General features: G+C 36.6%; 1 protein-coding gene across 12 annotated transcripts in view; it reads left to right on the plus strand.

Moving 5' to 3' along the window:
• Nucleotides 1-19,728, plus strand: part of Slc25a21 (solute carrier family 25 member 21) — a 497,747-nt gene that overhangs the window by 351,241 nt on the left and 126,778 nt on the right. For 7 of the 12 annotated variants that reach the window (XM_078050204.1, XM_078050206.1, XM_078050201.1 and 4 more), the window contains one exon: nucleotides 6,453-6,536. The exons of the other annotated variants lie outside the window; for them this stretch is intronic. In XM_078050204.1, the coding sequence (XP_077906330.1) occupies nucleotides 6,453-6,536 (84 nt within the window). The remainder of the gene's footprint in view (nucleotides 1-6,452; nucleotides 6,537-19,728) is intronic. 12 annotated transcript variants of the gene reach the window in all.

A 19,728-nucleotide genomic window follows, 5' to 3' on the forward strand; every position in this document is an offset into this window, starting at 1 on the left:
CTCCTTGTTAAGTGCATGCAGTCCTGTGCAGACAGGCATTGAGGCTGGCTGCATAACTGATTCCTTTGCATTGTAGCCCAGGGTTTAATCTACATTCCTTTCCTTTGTGTTTGATTCTGACTGAATGTTAGGCACCAAATATTTCTTGAGAGTTATTCTTTTGTCCAGTTTGTTGGCTTGGTAGCAAATTTTTATTTTAATAAAAGAAGTTACTTGGATGGAGATTCCAGATGTGTAGAAGCTACGTTTATTAGGACAATGGAGAGGTCCAACCTTTTCTTCTAAATACAATCAAGAGTAGTGTGGCTTTGCCTTTGCAATTTTACAAAGAGTTGTATTACGTAACTGGAAAATTGTCTCCCTAAGCATAGCGAGAATTTGTTAGCATAGAATGGAGCTTGAAAAATGCTGATATAAAGCTTCAATCCAGGATAGAGACCTTTTAAGTTGCTGAAATATAGTGGAGAGGAAGAAGGAAATTGCTGTTTTACATGATTGACCAAAATACACTATAATTATATCAACTTGAAACAGATTCCTTAGAAGACCTGATAAGTCTGTGATCAGAATAAGTCATGTGTTGTGGAACTAAATACTGCATGTACTTTCTCTGCAGTGTGGGCATGCCATATGTGAGATGCACAGTAGAAGAGACAACTGTACTTGCCCTAACCCTTTTAATGGGACCTCTAGCTGCTTTAGGCATAGTGAGTCCTATGGGAGGTTGTACTGAGGCAGCAGAATTTACCATGCCTGTCCATCCTTTCCCATTGCTCATCCAACACAGCTTGTAGGCTCCCCTCATGTAGTTATTTTGATGTCACCTCCCCTATTTGTAATGAATACAGCATTACTCAGGAGACTCTTAGCTTCTATATAAGTACTCTCCAAGGATTCTGCTAACTATTCTTGTTGCCTATTCTAAAATAGTTGGGTAAAGTTTATCACACATTTTTTTAACTCAAAATATCCTTCCTTTGCTTTCCTCTTCACTCCAGTGTCCTTGAAAAGTACTACTTTGTGTCTGTCACAGTCTACCCCTAGATTGGAGATTATCCCCTAAACAAAGGGTACTAGTATCAATAGAACTCATTGGCCAGCATCTGATACTCTGAAACACTATTCCTAAACATTTTCCCTTGTATATGGTATCATGTCTCTGCACGCCTCCTTTACCTAACTATAAATTTCTGAAAGGCAGGGTTATGTCTTATTTCTATGTAACTCCCCAATATAGTAGTACCTAATATACAGCAATGCTTAAAAACTCATGTTAGCTGAATGAATAATGGGTTGGAAATATTATTTATTGGCTTCTAAGAAATGAAAGGAATTATTACATACATGAGTGAATGAAGTGCCTGGAATTCCAATAGCCAGGTTAGGTAACTAGTCACTTATGAAGTAACTATATTTGTCATTTGTGTCTGTACAAGCCTTGGTGTTTCCTGAACTTGCCAGTATAGACAAAGCTGACATGTCCATCTGCTGTCTCTTTCACAGTCCCTTTTAGGAACAGAGTCACATGACTCTGAGATGGCCTCTGAGAGGTAGCTGAAGCATTCAGCTTAGGACAGAAAAAGGTCAAATGTTCAATACTGGCCTTTGACTTTATCACCTAAGCACCCTCTTCTAAACAGCTCAGGTCTCCACCACCATGAGCAACCACGCATGAGCAGCAAGCAGAGAAATGGAACATCTTCCTGAAGGAAATCCAGATGGGGCTGCTATGGGGAAAAGTCTTTTTCTTCACTCCCCATGAGAAGGGGCAGCTTTCCTTCACTGGCCTTTGTTCCTTTCAGCACCTGGAATGCTTCCTCCTGGTCTGCTCTTTTTGCCTCTCTGAATCCCACAAGGACCAGCTCAAATCCCTTCCCTTTCCTGAAACCCTTCCTGACCCTCCGCAGTAAACAGTAATTATCCCTCCACCCCATGAACACCTGGACAACCCAGTGCCCATGCTACTTAACATTTCTGGTGTTTTCTCTTATATTGTCAATTATTTTTTCTCATATTTTTTCCTATATTACTTAAAAGGGACATAATGGCCTGGATTTTTGTAAAACCTATAGCATCTTATATCATATGGCACACATTAAGAAAATACTTGGTAATTTGGAAGAAAAGCATCTAGAAAGGAATTTGACTGAGGTAAATGTACTTAATGAAAGATTATTGGAGATATTATGAGAAACATCTATGTGCCTATAATACTTTTATAATTTATGAAAGTATGTTAAATAATTTCCTTACGAGAACAATTACAAACGAGTCTTGGATTTCCCGAGTAGACATGAGAAAGTGTTTCATAGTTAGCAATGAGTAAGGTTACAAATACACAAAGGCAGAGATGGAGATGCTTATTTGAGCTGAAACAAAGTCATATTTTGGAAATTGCTCTATGTATTCCACAGTTATTTGTTATATAAACCTATATGTGATTCTCCTATTGTGTTAATTTCTGGTTAGTGTTAATTCATTTGTATCCAAAGTACCAAGTCATCTCATTTATCTGTTATAATTCAGAAATACCAAACATAGTACATCTACCTGACCATCAAATTTTGTTTTTATTCTAGACGAAATCTCCTACTGAGTCAGGTCAGTGAGATATACACAAAATGCATCTCTGGATCCAAAACAGTTAAAATGAGCTACTTGCAATGGCCCATGGTCTTCTGATAAGCTATGTACAACTTAAATTTTAATTTGTTATTTTTAGATATACATGACAGTTTTGTGTATTTTGACACATTATATATACGTGGAGTATACCTTGTTCTAATTAGGATCCCATTCTTGTGGTTGTACATGATTTAGAGTTTTACTAGTAACATATTTATATATGAACATAGGAAAGTTACTTCTGATTCATTCTATTGTCTTTCCCATTCCCTTCCCCCTCTCTTCCTTTTGTTCCCCTTTGTTTAATCCAATGAATTTCTGTTCTTCCCTCCTCCCCCCATCTTATTGTGTGTTAGCATCTGCATATTAGAGAGAACATTTGGCCTTTGGTTTTTGGGATTGGCTTATTTCGCTTAGCATGATAGTCTCCAGTTCCATCCATTTACTAGAGAATGCTATAATTTCATTCTTCTTTATGGCTGAGTCATAGTCCATTGTATATATATACCACATTTTCTTTATCCATTCATCTGTTGAAGGGTACCTAGATTGGTTCCATAGTTTAACTATTTTGAATTGAGCTGCTATAAACATTGATGTGGCTGTGTCACTGTAGTATGCTTATTTTAAGTCCTTTGGGTATAAATTAAGAAATGGGATAATTGGATCCAATGGTGGTTTTATTCCAACTTTTCTGAGGAATTTCCATACTGCTTTCCAGAGTGGTTGTACCAGTTTGCAGTCCCACTAGCAATGTATGAGTGAACTTTCCCCTCACATTTTCATTAACTTTTATTGTTACTTGTATTCTTGATAATTGTCATTCTGACTGGAGTGAGATGTAATATCAGTGTAGTTTTAATTTTCATTTCTCTAATTGGTAGAGATGTTGAACATTTTTTGTATATTTGTTGACTGTTTGTATTTCTTCTCTGAAGTGCCTGTTCAGTTCCTTTTCCCATTTATTGATTGGGTTATTTGTTTGTGGTGTTTTTTGAGTTCTTTATATATCTTGAAGATTAATGTTCTATATGATGTGCAGGTGGCAAAGATTTTCTCCTATCATGTAAGCTCTCTCTTCGAGTTCTCGATTGTTTCCTTTGCTGTGAAGAAGCTTTTTGGTATGAATCCATCCCATTTATTGATTCTTGATTTTACTTCTTGCACTTTAGGAGTCTTGTTGAAGAAGTCAGTTCCTAAGCTGGCATTATGGAGAGTTGGGCCTATATTTTCTTCTAGTAGGTAAATCCTTAAGTCCTTGATACACTTCTGGTCAAATCCCTAAGTCCCTGATACACTTCATGTTGAGTTTTGTGCATGGTGAGATATAGGTGTTAAAATTAATTCTGCTATGCATGGATTTATACCAATGATGAGTCAACTGAAAGGAAAATTGGGAAAACTATCCCATTCACAGTAGCTTAAAAAAAATACTTGTAAATCAATCTAACAAAAGATGTGAAAGACCTCTACAATTAAAACTACAGAACACTAAAGAAAGAAATTTAAGAAGACCTTAGAAGATGGAAAGCTCTCCTATGATCTTGGATAGGCAGAATTAATATTGTCAAAATGGCCATACTACCAAAAGCGCTGCACATATTTAACACAATTTCTATTGAAATTCCAATGATGTTCTTCATATAAGTAGAAAAAGCAGTCATAAAATTTATTTGGAAAAATAAGAGGCCCAGAATAGCCAAAGCAATCCTTAGCAAGAAAAGTGAAGCAGGAGACATGACAATACCAGACCTTAAACTATACTACAGAGCTATGGTAACAAAAATGGCATGGTATTGGCACCAAAACAGATACGTAGACCAATTGTACAGAAAAAGAAGACCCAGAGACAAATCCACATACATACAGTCCTACTAGACAAAGATGCAAAAAAAAATTAATTGGAGAAAAGAAAGTTTCTTCAACAAATTGTGCTGGGAAAACTGGAAATCTGTATGTAGAAGAATGAAATTAAACCTCTATCTCTCACCCTGCACAAAACTCAACTCAAAGTGGATTAAAGACTTAAGCACTAGAACAGAGATCCTGTGCCTAATAGAAGAAAATACAGGCTCAAATCTTCACCATATCAGCCTATGATCTGACTTTCTTAAAACACTCCGAAAGCACAGAAGTAAAACCAAAAATCAATACATGGGTTGGATTCAAACTAAAAAGCTTCTTCTCAGCAAAGGAAGCAATCAATAACATAAAGAGAGAGCCTACAGATTGGGAGAAAATATTTACCACATGCACCTTAGATAGAGCATTAGTCTCCAGGATATATAAAGAACTCAAAGGACTTTAACACCAAAAGTATGGTGGGCAAGGCACTTCACAGAAGAAGTAATACAATTGATCAACAAATATATGGAAAAATGTTCAATAAATTTAGATATTAGAAAAATGCAAATCAAAATCACTCTAAGATTTCATTTCACCCCAGTCGGAATGGCAATTATCAAGAATATAAACAACAACAAAACTATGTAGGGGATTGATACAGAATAATATGCAAATCAAAGTCATGACAAAAAAAGAATACAAACAACAAGAAAGATGGTGAGGATATGGGGAAAATGTTCACTCATACATTGCTAGTGGAAATTTAAATTTGTGCAATCATTATCGAAAGCGGTATGGAGATTCCTCAGAAAACTTGAAATGGAACCACCATTTGACCCAGCTATCCCACTCCTTGGTTTATGCCCAAAGGACTTAAAAATCAGCATACTACAGTGACAGAACCATATTGATGTTTAAAGCAGTTCAATTCACAATAACTAAACTATGGAACCAACCTAGGTGCTCTTCTACAGATGAATGGATAAAGAAAATGTGATACATACACCCCCCCCACACACACACACACAATGGAGTATTGCTTAGCCTTAAAGAATGAAATAATGGCATATGCCAGTAAATGAGTGAAGCTGTAGAATATCATGCTAAGTGAAATAAGCCAATCCCAAAAAACCAAAGGTGTAATGTTTTATCTGATATGTAGATGCTAATTCACAATAAGGGAGGGGTTAGGGAGGACTAGAGTTACTTTAGATTAGATACAGTGAAGGGAGGGGAGGGGCTATGAGGCTAGGAAGGTTAATAGAATGAATCAGACATTATTATCCTATGTACGTATATAACTTATGACTGGTGGTACTCTACATCATATACAACCAGAAAAATGAGAAATTATACTTCATTTATATATGATGTATCAAAATGCATTCTGCTGTTACGTATAACTAATTAGAACAAAATTTAAAAGGTAAAGAAAAGAAATATAAGACCAACATACAATCCCAGCTCTCACTCCAGTCATAGGCTTCTTTTCTCAGAATTAATTCTAAGTTTACAAAAAGGAGCCAAATTAGGACATATTAATTAGTCTGAATTTTCAAACCTTACATTAAATCATCATCAAAGAACACTAATTTAAATAAGAATTAGAGTTATTTGTTTCATTCACATCTTCAGATTTCTGAATTATACATTAAAGCAATACATGACATCTGCATATGCTTTACACGAAAGAAAAAAGTATAAATGCCTCAGGGTGCATCTGCCTAGCTAAGAAACAGATGAAAAAAGTCTTTTTCTATAGTTCCTATTAAAGTACAAAGAAATATAATATTAAAGGCTACAAAAATAAGGTCAAACTTATATAAGGCAAATAAATCAATAAAATCTATAGCAAAGACCAGAATATGTTAAATTAATCTGAAAAAGCTGAGTTTCTAAGACTTTGAAAAACGAGAAAAGTCATTTGGCAAAATCCTTAACTTGGATTCTTTTTTCTTGTTGTTGATTGATTTTGTTCCTAGGTTCCAGATTCAGAGATATGCAACTGATCCAAACAGTTATAAAAGCTTAGGGGACAGCTTTCGTATGATCTTCCAAACAGAAGGGTATGTATTATTTTTCTTGTACAGACTATATTGACATAGACTTTTTAATGTATTTCTATTTAACATGTTTTCTCATTTTCAGTGGTTTATTTCCATAGTTTATTAGGGAAAACATACTTAAAAGTGTGCCTTCCTATTTCATTATGTTTTTCCTGAGATGATTAAAAACTGAACATGTATATAATATGATTATATGTATGTAATATAATATATGTGTATATAATATAATTACTACCAAAATATTAATAATTAATAATAATTACTACCAAAAGAGTATTAATAACCAATTTAATGACTAGAGGACAATTTCTAATTTATTTCATTAAGGCTTTTAAAACTTCTCATAATGGAGACCATCTAAAATTAACAGTTATTTATATTGGTACTTAGATATAATATACAAATGCATTCCTTGTTTGCACAAGGTTTATAAATATGCAATCAAAACAGATCTGTGTCGACTCAAAATCAAGGGTCAAATATTCTCATGTGGAAGCTAGAGCACAGTAAGGGGGAAAAAGGTGGGGCAGGATATCATAAAGACAGAGGGAAGACCAGCTGTGTAGAAGGACAGTGAGAGGGAGAGAGGAGGGAAGGGAAAGGGGAAGAAATGCAGAATGGATTTCACAAATTATTCTGTATGCATGTATAAACATACTGCAGTGAATTCCACCTTCTTTTGTACCTACAAAGAACCAATTAAAAATACATAAATGAGTGCAAGGTAGACCAGTAGAGTAGAAGGAGGAGGATAGAGGTAGGGAGGAGGGAAGCACTAGAGACTAAAATGGAGTAAATAAAATTCATGCATGTACAATTATGTCAAAATGAACCCAACTATTATGTACAACTATAATGTACCAATAAAATTAAACATATATAAAAGACCTTAAGGTCTAATGAAATAATGAATGTTTTAACAGATCATAAACTTTTGATTTATTATTTTACTTAAATAAAATAAATAATAAATAAAAACTCTAGAAAAAAGTAAATATATACATATATGTATATCTTCTGTTCTCTTTAATATCTACAGATTCTATAGTCAGTGGAATTTCATAGTAAACTCATAATAAAATTTTAAAAAGATTTGTCAAAAATTGATGCATCAAAGTCATTATCATATCTGGTAAATGATCAGATAAATAGAATACATTGCTCACATAAGCTAAAATTTCTTATATAACACAGTTAAAGATTGTACTGTATCATTTTTAAATTATACTTTATAATACTAAACATATTACATTTGCTTTTGAAAGTTGTTTTTTATTTAAAGATCTTTAAAATGATAATTATTCAAAATTTTATTAGCAATAATAATAACTAGCATATATTTAGCCTCCTTATGTGCTAGGAATTCTCCCTACAATGTTGAGCTATGTACCTTTCCAGTTGGACAGATAAAGAAACCAAGATTTAGAGAAGCTAGTCATTTTTACTTATCTGATAAGTGGTGGAAAGCACTTTAAACCAAATTTAAGTCAGTTGACCCAAAATCCTTGATTTTAATCACTGTAGTCACTACCTCTCTTGCCAAATTATACTATAAGTGCTATTCTGATAATCATTTATTTCAAGTAATGCTATCTCATGGATATCTTTCCATGTCAGTATATTCTTTTTAACAACAACATAATTATTTATCTGTGAACTACAATTTATTAAAGTAATCCCTTTGGTGGATTTTTATGTTGTTTCCAGATTTTTGCTATTATAAACACCAGTACAATGCGCGCACACACACACACACACACACACACACACACACACACACATACATATACTTGAATTTTAGAAATATATTTATTTTTTAAATATGGTATTTATATTTTAAGTATATTTTACATTTACACATTTATATAAAATAAGTTGCTAGCTATGGATTTCTAGGATCAAATTATATGCACACATTGTATTACAGATGCTGACAAATTACCTTCCAAAAAGTATGTACTGATTTTATACTCAGTATTTGAGAGTTCATATTGCTCCATGCTCTCTCAAATATGGGACATTATTAATCATTATGTGTGATATCTTTCCCTGACATGTATCTCCTGCTGACCATCTGACAAACTAAAAATGAAACTGTCTTAATTGTGTTCCTCTTATTGTTACTGGCATTGAGCATACTTTTTTATCATGAGGTATCATTTCTTTCAATTCTTGCCAATTTGTGTTCTTTACCTATTTCTCTCAGGTTAGTTTTTAAATTGATATGTAGGAACTTAATATATATTACAGAAATAAATTCTTTGACTGTTATATAGATTGCAAACATTTTCCTAACTTGTCATTTGCTTACAACTGTAGTGTCTTACTTATCCTTTCAGAAGCTTGACTTTTGAAAACTTACATGTGATCCTATCAGTCCTTTGAACTGTCTGATGTCACACTAAAATAAAAACGAAACAGTCTCTAACCCCAAGTTTACAAATATTTTCTTATTTTTTTGTTTTTGTTTTCTACATTTAAATCTTTAATTTATTCCAGAATTTTTAACAAATGTGCAGTTTGATATACAGGACTTAAATTTCATCTTGAAATGACTAGTCAATTGTCCAAACACCACTTGTTGAAAAAATCCATCTTTTACTCATGAATTGAAAATGCTACTTTTCACATATTACACTTCTGCATATAGCATCATCTAGAGTTTCTATTGTTTCTCCATTTCCTGTTATGTTTCATTAATTATCTCTATGTCAGTATCATACTGTTTTAATTATTTTACCTTTAGAGTATTTGGGGACTATGTAAAAATATGCCCTGCAGTATAAAGTTTAAATTCCTTCCTTATTGTGCAGAGCCCTTCCTTGTATGGCCCTCCCTTCTTCTCCCGGCTCATTCTGCATACACAGATAGGTTCTAGGAAAAGCAAATGGTTTGCAGTCCTCTGATCTCTCACACTGTCATGGCTTTTTCATGTTCTCTATTCCTGGAGGACCCAAACTCCTAATCCACCCAAGGAACTACCCCTCTTCATTCAAAGGTGATTGCAAATTTCCCCAGCCTGACCATCTCTTGTCTACCACATGCCAAATTATTTTCCCTCTTTCTTTCTCTCCTCTCTTCTTTCCTCCCTCCCTCCCTCCCTCCCTCCCTCCTTCCCTTCCTTCCTTCTTTCCTTATGTAAGTATGGTATATAAAATATAGTACACACTACCCTTTCTCCCTCTCCAACCCAAGATTATATTTCTCTAAGGGCCAAACCCCATTTAGCTCTATATTCCTGATGCTGTTTGTACTGAGTGGAGACAGTATGTGAATACTAAACAGAAATGAAAGTCATCATAGCAACATCATAATGCTGCAAAGTGAAACAGAGACAATAGTTTATGCAGTAGACCACCCTCTCTGAAGTTATAATAATGATCTTGAGACCTTATTAAATATTTTCTAGTCATCTAGTGACAAAGGATCAGCAAATCCTTCTTGCTATGACTTTGAAGATGTGATATCTAAGTGCCATACACTGACAATACACTTCTATTAACAATAAGTGGGATAAAAAAATCATGTGTATTTCACTCAATGTATAAAAGTTATAGAAATCATAGTGTGTTACCTAGTAACTGAATTTCTCTTTCTGGTGAAACAGTCACTTCAGCATTGCCAAGTTCTGTAAGCTGTAACAGATATCTGAATTGGATGTGGGCGTTTCTTAGCCAAGGTCTTCATTTCATGTGTGTTTTAAGAAAAAAAAATGATGTTTCTGCTTTGATACCAAAAATATAACAAACACACAGTATGTGTGGTCCTTGCATAGAAAAATTGGGCTTTTCCTATACTGTATGTATAATTGCTTCTAGAACAAACTGATATTTTTCTGCACTGCCTGTAGATCTGGTCATCTATTTGTTAACCAAAGGCCAAAAGGTTCTCATCTTAGAAATGAAAATATTTGTCAAAATACAAAAGAAAAATTTGCTTGTTAATTTTGATATGGAGCAAAAGCATTTCATAGCCTTAGGTTAAAGAAAGTCAAGCAAACAAAAAAGAAAGAAAAAGAAAAGAAAACATTTTAATACATGCTGTGTTAGATTTTTTTTTTCCTCTAGCAAAAGCATATCTTTTTAATTTTGTTATTTGGAGTATACTGTGTTTTTAAAGATGTTCTTCTTTCCCAGATGCATAAAGGTTGGTTTTCTCTTTGGCCTATGAGGAGATTAATACTAGTTAGTTTGACTATTAGGATCTCTCCTCCATGTTGTAAGTTTTGAAAATTAGTCCTTTCCCTTTGAAAAACACTAAGAATATGTACATTTAGAATCTGTACAAATACCCCCATTTCCCCACTGTAAGAAAGTGAAGTGATACTCACCACCATTCTTAGAGACCCACCCATTTCCCACCTCTCTGCCTAGAAATCATATGCTTCCAAAAGACAGTTGCTCAACCACATGAGTCTAAACCCCTTTATTGCTTCTAAGATTCCAAAAACACAGAAAGATTGTGCTTTTATTAACATCATGGGTTTTCAATATAGTTTTTCAGAGATTAGATTAATTTAAGTTTTTTAAGCCTTCTAAATTCTGGGTAGAGGTTTCTATCATATGGAATTTTCATAATTAATTGACTTTTACCAAGAAGGCTGTTTTCAGAAAGAAGGGAGAACTTCAAAGGGAATGAAGGCAGGAAAGGAATGTGTTATTGTCATTGTTAATAATATCTCAGTTATCACCATGATTCTTTATTTTTCTCTGGTTTGACAGAATTAACTAATAGTTTCATCTATTGTATAATAAAGTGAGCCCCAAAGCTATAAAGATGAAGTCTAGTTTATTAGGAGCCTCTAAAGCCACTAAGTTCCTTTCTGTAAACTGTTAAACAATGGCTAGTGTCCCTGTTAACCATGTGCCCACACATCAGCCTCATTTCCCTTTGCCTCGAGTATCTCAGGAAGGCTTTGGTACTTGTCAGTCCTTTAATTAAGAGAAACTGAGGTGTTCATAGAGGGATGAGGAGATTATAAATTATGTTAATGTAAAACCAGGACAATCTTCCCACCCAAACCTTACTCTCCTCCACTGCAAGTACTCTAAGTGGCCATTCTTTCTGAAATAGGAGAGGAAAAAAAATGATTCAGAACTGACAGGAAGACAATATGGAAATAGTGCTATCAACTCCTAATTTTTAAATTGATATTCTATAATCTTTGGTATTTCTACTTTCAAATCACACAGCAATTTAAAGCAGCTTTTATCTATTCCTTAACTAAAGTATGAAAACTCTGGGAAACCGGTACATATGTTCAGTCAACCAAATCTTGGCGATTTTGAGGCAGCACCACAATCTTCTGGCAACTCAAGACTTAATCCACAAGTTCATGGTTTTTAGTCAGTCTACTCTCATCCTGTATGTTTCTTAGCTTCTTATGAGAACAATTCTTGGGCATTGGTTTGCTTGAGGCAAATAACTAGGAAACAGCTAGGTCAGATTAAACTTAGTTTCAAATGAGAAACATGTTGATTGCTGGTGCCTTCAGAAATATGGTACTCTTCAGAAAGTATTACTGTAGAAAATATGTGGTTGCATTGGGGGGGGGGCAGTTGAACTGTGTTTTGTTTCACGATTTGTTTTCTGTAACCACTGATGCTGCCCCAAGTATCATCTTACAATCAGACCACTTGGTGATTATAATATTTTCTAGTTAAATGACATTTAAGGCCTCATTTTATGAGCTCCAGCATAATTGGCTAATTTGGTAAACTCCAGATGTGTGAGATAATGTGCCACTCATTTAAGTGCCTTTCAGACGGCATAAATGGCACAGCCCCAGGAGGTATAATCACTCCCTCTTGTTTTCATTAAGAAGGAGGAATGAGTGGCTTGTGACACAGACAAAGGAAGTAGGATGTCTACAACTCTAAGTCAACAACTTGGTAAGATTTGAACATATTTTTTTTTTATCGGTGTACTTACTCCAAGACCTTTGACTTAATTTGGTATCTTAATAGGTCAGCATTTTTTAAAAAATGTTTTACCTAATCTAAGATGGCTGACTGATTTTAAAGCATCCTCAGACAGTAGAAAGACCTGCCTCTATCCTATGTAAGGTGGTCTCAGAAAAGTAAGGGTGAGGAAGTATCATGGTCAAAGAGGCAAGAAAACAAGTAATTTTTCCCACAGCCAGGAATTATGGGTATTATATAGTCAGCATCCTCATACCTAAACCAAGTTCCAACTTCACAAGGTCCAGTAGTTGTTGTGGCTGGATGTTTGACTAACAGAAACCTACCAATCTACCCAGCATTACAAAGCTAGAGCAAGGTGCACTGTTCTTGGCATCAACAGATTTTGATCCTAGAGCTAGTCCCTCTTATCTGACTCTTGATCCATTAAAGTTTACAAACATCTGAGTCATCTCTCAGATGGGGTCTACAACCCAGTCCACAAATAATTGGCAGCAAATCAGTTGTATGTATATTGAGTATACTGATGGACTTGCAAGCCTGGTTTACCCAGGTGAAGTCTTTTTTTTTTTTTTTTTTTTTTTTTTGGTGGGTGCCAGAGGTACACTGTGACTTCCAATGATGAATTTCCTGGTACCTGACTGCCTTCTCTCTTCTCCTTTATATATTACCAGAGAGACCCTCCTTGGCACCCACTGGAGCTCTGTCGAGCACATTCTTGCTTTTATGTAGTGGCCATGAGCAAAGTAGAAAGGCTTAGCTACGCTACCTCCTAGATCTTCTTGCTGTCATCACCACAGATTGCAAGCTGACAGTTGCACTCTCCCATGCCCCCAGCCTAGTACTAACAAAACAGTTTAACCCTGGCCTGCCTAGAATTCTTAATGATGTTATGGCAAGTTTCCTCTTTACCTAAGAAAAAAAGAACAAAGCAGATTTTAATATGGAGAATAAACGATAGCAACTTTATCTGACAGGTCTTTTGAGTGATGGACCTAGGTCCAGAATGTGACTCTGGCAGTCTAAAGCTGTTTTCTTCTTCCAAGTTTCTTGTTTTAGAAAGGAATACAAGAGATGCTCACTTCCAACATGGCTATACTATTATTGTTCTTAAAATAAATAAAATAAAAAGGGTGTTCCTTTTAAAAATGGTTTATCTATGTTTTAGAAAATTTTAGTCATAAAATATGTGTATAGGCATCCCTTGGTATCCTCAAGGTCGCTCCCAGGACCACTAGAGGACATCAGAGTTCATGGATGCTCAAGTCCCTCAAGTATTTTCAAATGACCTATCTACATGCTTTCAAATGCTTGAAATAACCCAAAAATAATCATAATAGCTAATATAATATAACTGCTATGAAAATAGTTATTATACCATATTGTTTAGGGGAAAATGTTGAGAAGAAGAAAATCTGGACATGTTCAGTAATGCAATTTTTAAAAATGTGTTTGGCCAGGAGTGGTGGATCATTCCTGTAATCCCAGTGGCTCTGGAGGCTGAGGCAGGAAGTTTCCAAATTCAAAGGCAGCCTCAGCAACTTAGCAAGGCTCTAAGAAAGTTAGCAAGACCCTATCTCAAAATAAAAAATATTTTTTTAAAAAGGCTGGGGATCTGGCTCAGTGGTTAAATGCCTCCAAGTTCAATCTCCAGGACCAAAATCAACCAGCCAAGGTATTGATTCATAACAGAAGCAATACCTCAGATTTATGCCATATATTTTTCCCATGGTTGGCTGAATCCCTGGATGCAGAACCTGTGAATAGAGAATACCAACTGTAATTTCTTTTTATAGAAAGTTAACGTTAAAGATAATTTTAAACCTAGATTGCTTAGCAATTCAAGATTGAGAATGAAAGGACAAAGGGTTTGAAGGCAGAATACCAAAGAAGAATAGGCAGTAGCTTATTTCAGTATTTTTAAATATCCAGGCCATTGAACTACTGATGCATTATTTGGCGTTTATATATTACCAGAATATTTGACACCACTGCTAAAACACATTGTTGTCAACTACGGCTGCATTGGGTGGTAAAATAAAGCAGGCTCTAAACAATTCCACAATCAGGGAGAAGGTGATAAATTTTCAGAGTACTCAAATAGGGGGCACCCAGTCTTCCCATGTCCCAGAGTTCTATTTCTTTTTCTAAATAAGAAGTCTTTTTTTTTTTTTCTGTCCACAAGGTGACCTTTAAAATTGGGTCAGCTCCTAGATCTCCCTATCATCACCATAGAATGCAAGCTGACAATCACACTTCTTTGAACCACAGCCTAATACTAACAGCACTTTCTGACTTACCAACTGGTCTTCAGTAAGGATTTAACTGTTTACAAAAAGTGAGTGAAAACCTTCACAGCCATGTCAGCCTGTCAGCAAGGTCTGATTAAAAGACCAAACACAGTCTCTGTCCACTCATAATGGGAATAAGAAGGAAAGGAGGACCAGTTGTTGCTGGGTGGGGGAAGTAGTAGTCTTCCTAGAAGGTTGGTATCTCCATTGAGAGCCTGAGCAGAGCTTATCCCATTGGAAATATTCTCATGCCTTTATTTTAACTTATTTTGGGTTTCTAATGGACTAGAAGTGTGTGTGTGGCGGGGGGGGGGGTTCTTTACCAAAACCAAAATCCTTTTTTCTAGTCTTTGTTAAAATGAACATTTTAAAATGAGAACGAGAAAGAAAACCTCCTAAAAGCACTCTTCTACCTGAGCCTGACTATTATAGAAAATAAGAGACATGATTTGACATAGACACAGTTAACATTTTATCTTCATCATTGATTTCATGCTTTGGGGGCTAGTCTATGACTTCAGCTGTACTTTGCATTCAGATCTTGTAGATGATTTGAAAATGGAGAAAGAGGGAAAATTCCGATGCTATTGTTATAATAGTGATTATTTTTAAAACCATGGAGTGGTATTAATCATAACAGAAGCAATACCTCAGATTTATGCCATTTTCTTTGTTGGTTCAAAGTGTCATCCCTTATCTCATGTATAACATCTAGAGAAGATAGAGAAGAAAGGGTATAGTTGGTTACAAGAAGGTTTTTGGTCTACACACAAGAAAACTTCAGCAGAAGGGAATTTTGTCAGTGTCCCAGAAATAGATTGGGTCCTAAGATTAACATTCAAGAAAAACAAAATTTAATTTTTCAAAAAAAAGAAACAAATCTCTTGAACAAATGAAATTGGACTACAAATGTATTTTGCAGTATGGCATCATCATACCATGAGATGACAGACAACATTTCAAAAGGAATTACCAGGAAAATCTCGTCCAATGTAAGAGACAGCATTTAAGAATAAAATAATACATTTAATTTAATTTAACTGTAATATTAGAAGTTAATTTTCTAATACATGTTCATTAACCAAGAATACCGGATCCAGTCTACGGAAATGCTGGTCATCTATAAATGCCCAACTCATATGCTACCAGCTCTTTGATACCTTCTTTCACCATTTAAAGTAGAAATAATTTTGTTCATCCATTCTTTTATAGCATTTTGTGTTCCTCTATGATAATGCTTACCTTTTGAGTCAGAGTAGAATTCACTTATATGTTTTGGGACCTTTAGCAAATGACTTACCTTCATTATATCTCAGTTCCCTATTTGTAATAAGGAGATAATAATAGTGCCTACTTTACTGTGCTGCTAGCATTCAGTATTAATTCATGGCATATAAATATGTACACAGCAATTGTTAAATAGTTTTAGTATTTCATGTGAAGCTAATTATTTATAATCTCACAACTTAAATACGTAGAACTCTGATGAAGTTATATTTGGGGCCTTAATAGCATATAACACAGTTCTTTGTATATAATCATCATCCAACATTTTTTTACTGAAATTAATTGAATAATTACTGGTTTTAATACTTAGCTATTCTCTCCACATTCATTTAGAAAATAGAGTCAAATCAGAACAAACAACTTTCCCATACATTGACCAAGTTACTAAACATGATAATTTGTTTACAGAAAAGCAACATCTTTGAAACAATCTCAGGAAGGTAGAATTATCTTAATAACATGTAGGTGCCTGAAGGTGACGGGTTAAATTTCAGCATATAGTTTTTAAACTCCTGGAATCTGCCATTGGTAGGTGATGTGGGGTGGTATTGGGGGATCTAATTAGGAAAAGTGAAGGGGCTAAGACCCAAGTGAAGTACAAACCAGGTTCTTCCCTAGCTTTGAATGTGTCCTGTCTTCACTACTGTTCTCCTTGCAAAACTTTCTGCCTGGGGTTTTAATAAACAGAGGAACCAAAAACAGTATAGGTGAGAACCGAATTTTCTGGCCAATAAAAAGATCAAATGAAGTAAAACAAAAGTACATTTAAAGGGGCTGTGTCTGTGGCTCAGCAGTAGCACACTTGCCTGGCATGTGTGAGGCATGTAGGTTCGATTCTCAGCATCACATATAAATAAATAAAATAAAGGTCTATCAACAACTATATATATATATATGTGTGTGTGTATATATACATATACATATATATATATACATATATATATATATTTAAGTACATTTAAATAAGAACAAAATCAAGAGTTGAATTTTAAAAGACATATTAAACTTTTTGTTCCAATCATGAGAATATCTAGTATTGGAACAACTCTCCTACTGAAAACAGCAATAAACATGAGACAAAATACACAAAACTACTATTTGAAGGCATGCAAGAGGTACCAAACAATGGGGCTATGAAGGGCTACCAGATCTGAGGAAAGGAAATATACCTAAGTGAGGGTATATTCTCCCAGGGTTTTTACCTAAAGGCTTTACTAAGTCTCATGGAAAGGGTTGGGAACAGAGACAAGATCAAGTCAGTCTGACTGAGGAGGAGAATTGTAAGTTGGCATTCAGAGTTGCCAAATGTCTGGAACCTAAGGAGCAAAAGTCCTGGAGAATAGGAAAACTGCCAAGAACTGAACCTAAACTATTTTTAATAAGTAACAAAATATCATGTTGGGCTATAAATTATTTAAAACATTGTTTCCTTGTTGGGAGTCACCCAGGCTCCAAAGACTAACTTCCCCATCACCCCCCACCCCACGCCCCACCCCCTAGAAGAGCCGTCACATGTTCCTTACCCACCAATCAGAGTAGCCCTTCTGGCTCACATGATCCTTACCCACCAATCAGACTAGCCCTACTGACTCACGTTATCCTTACCCACCAGTCAAAAAGCACCCCATGCCAAATGTCAAACCGTTCAACCATTAAACTGTCCTAACTGTCAAACCACCCTCGGCTCTATAAATATGCAGAGCTGTTCCTCAATAAACGGGCATTTTCTCCAACAACAAGCCTTGTTTGTTCTTTCATTGGTGCCAAAACCCGGGAGGGGGAATTCCTCAATGCTTGAGGGCCCCCTCTCTCAAGGCTTGCCGTCATCGTCCACTCTTTTGAGAGCTGCTGCTACTCACACAACACTGGCTCTTCAGTAGGTGAGTTCCCCTATCGGGTATCCAACTTCAGACGTGCTATGCAGGGGCTTTGACTGTGATCATCCAGCAAACCTCTGACGCCCAATCTGGAGGAGAGAACGTACCCCACCACGACCTTCAGGGTCACGGTGGACTCTGTGGAACCCGGTTCATGAGCGGGAGGAACTGAGGGTGGAAGAACAGGCACTCCTCTCTCTCTCTCTCTCTCTCTCTCTCTCTCTCTCTCTCTCTCTCTCTCTCTCTCTCTCCCACCCTTGTCCCTCTCCTGACCTATGGGGGCCTCTTCTTCCCTCCCTGCAGATTCCCCCTTATTAAATTCTGCACACAGATTGGCCTTACTATCAATTGGACAATCAAAGTCAATGGCCCCCAGGAAGATTGCTAGATCCCGCAATTCTCAGAGATCTGTTTAACTTCTGCGAGTGCTCGAAAAAGTGGAAGGAGATCCCCTATGTTGAGGCTTTTTTTCTTCTTCATTCTCACCCTGACCTATCCAGCAGATGAACCCCATCCCTACAGACCTCCCCATCGGCTCCATCCAGCCCCTCAGGTGTTCCCCCTGACTCGGCTGACACCTTTAGTCCCCCCAAATTAGGTCCCACTCCCTAGTCCCACAAACCATGGCCCCCTTAAGAGAGGTTGCTGGACCTGAGGGCGTTATCCGGGTACATGTCCTATTCTCTATGAATGACTTCATGCAATTCGAGGGAAGGTTGGGCTCATTCACCACAGAAGAGAGTTTCAATGGGTCCTCCAGGCTTATAGCCTCACTTATATGTTATTGGCTAACACTCTCCTTCTTGAGGAACGTACCAGAGTCTGGGAACTTGCCAGAGCCCATTCGGATGAAACTCACCAAGTTAATCCCAATCAGTCTCTGGGGCCACTTGCTGCCCCAGAAACTCCAGACTGGGATTATAATACACAAACTGGCACACAGAGTAGATACCGATTCTCCATATGTATTATTGCTGGGCTCAAAAAAGCAGCACTTAAGGCTTTCAATTTCCAAAAATTACAAGAGACCCCATTGGAATTTCTGGATTGGTTTACACAGCAGTAACCTAGATCCCGAAAACCCAGATAGCCATCATATTTCCTCTCACAGAGCTACCCCAACATCTGGGCAAACTAAAAAAGCTCGAACAAGGCCCTGCCACCTCCCAGACTGAGAAATTTCAGATGCTCGCCCAGGTCCTGCAGGGTGCTTCCTTGGGTGGCCGCCCATCACCGAAACCCCCCCTGGGTGCCTGCTTCAAGTGTGGCAAGGAGGGACATTGGGCCAGGGCATGCCCCACACTACGCACTCCACGTACCCCATGCCCTAAATATCAATAACAAGGTCTTTGGGGCTCTGACTGTCCTAGATCCTATAGGAGGCCTATGGCCAGGGAACCCTCCGACCTTCTGAAAATGGCAATCAATTGACTGATGGAGCCTTGGGTCCTTGTCCCCGGCCGTAATGATCAATAGACAGGAACCCAGGATATGGATTCAGATGGATGGACACAAGGTTGACTTTCTCCTTGACACCGGGGCTACCTTCTCAGTCCTGACAGAATTCTGGGGGCAAACAGTGCCGTCCACCTCTCCTGTTGTCGGGGTAGGAGGAAAGACCATCTATCCAAGAAAGACTCCCCTGTGACTCTGTTCCATAGACAACTTTGCATTCTCTCAGATGTTCCTAGTTATGCACCAATGTCCAGTTCCTTTGCTCGACTGAGATATTCTCTCTAAATTCAATACAACAATCAGCATCTGGGCTCCTGTCATCAGTCAGGCCTGTTCATCTTTTCTGGCCCTTTTGGCAGAA

The sequence above is a fragment of the Ictidomys tridecemlineatus genome, chromosome 5, assembly GCF_052094955.1.
Source record: "Ictidomys tridecemlineatus isolate mIctTri1 chromosome 5, mIctTri1.hap1, whole genome shotgun sequence".
Classification (NCBI taxonomy): Eukaryota; Metazoa; Chordata; class Mammalia; order Rodentia; family Sciuridae; genus Ictidomys; species Ictidomys tridecemlineatus.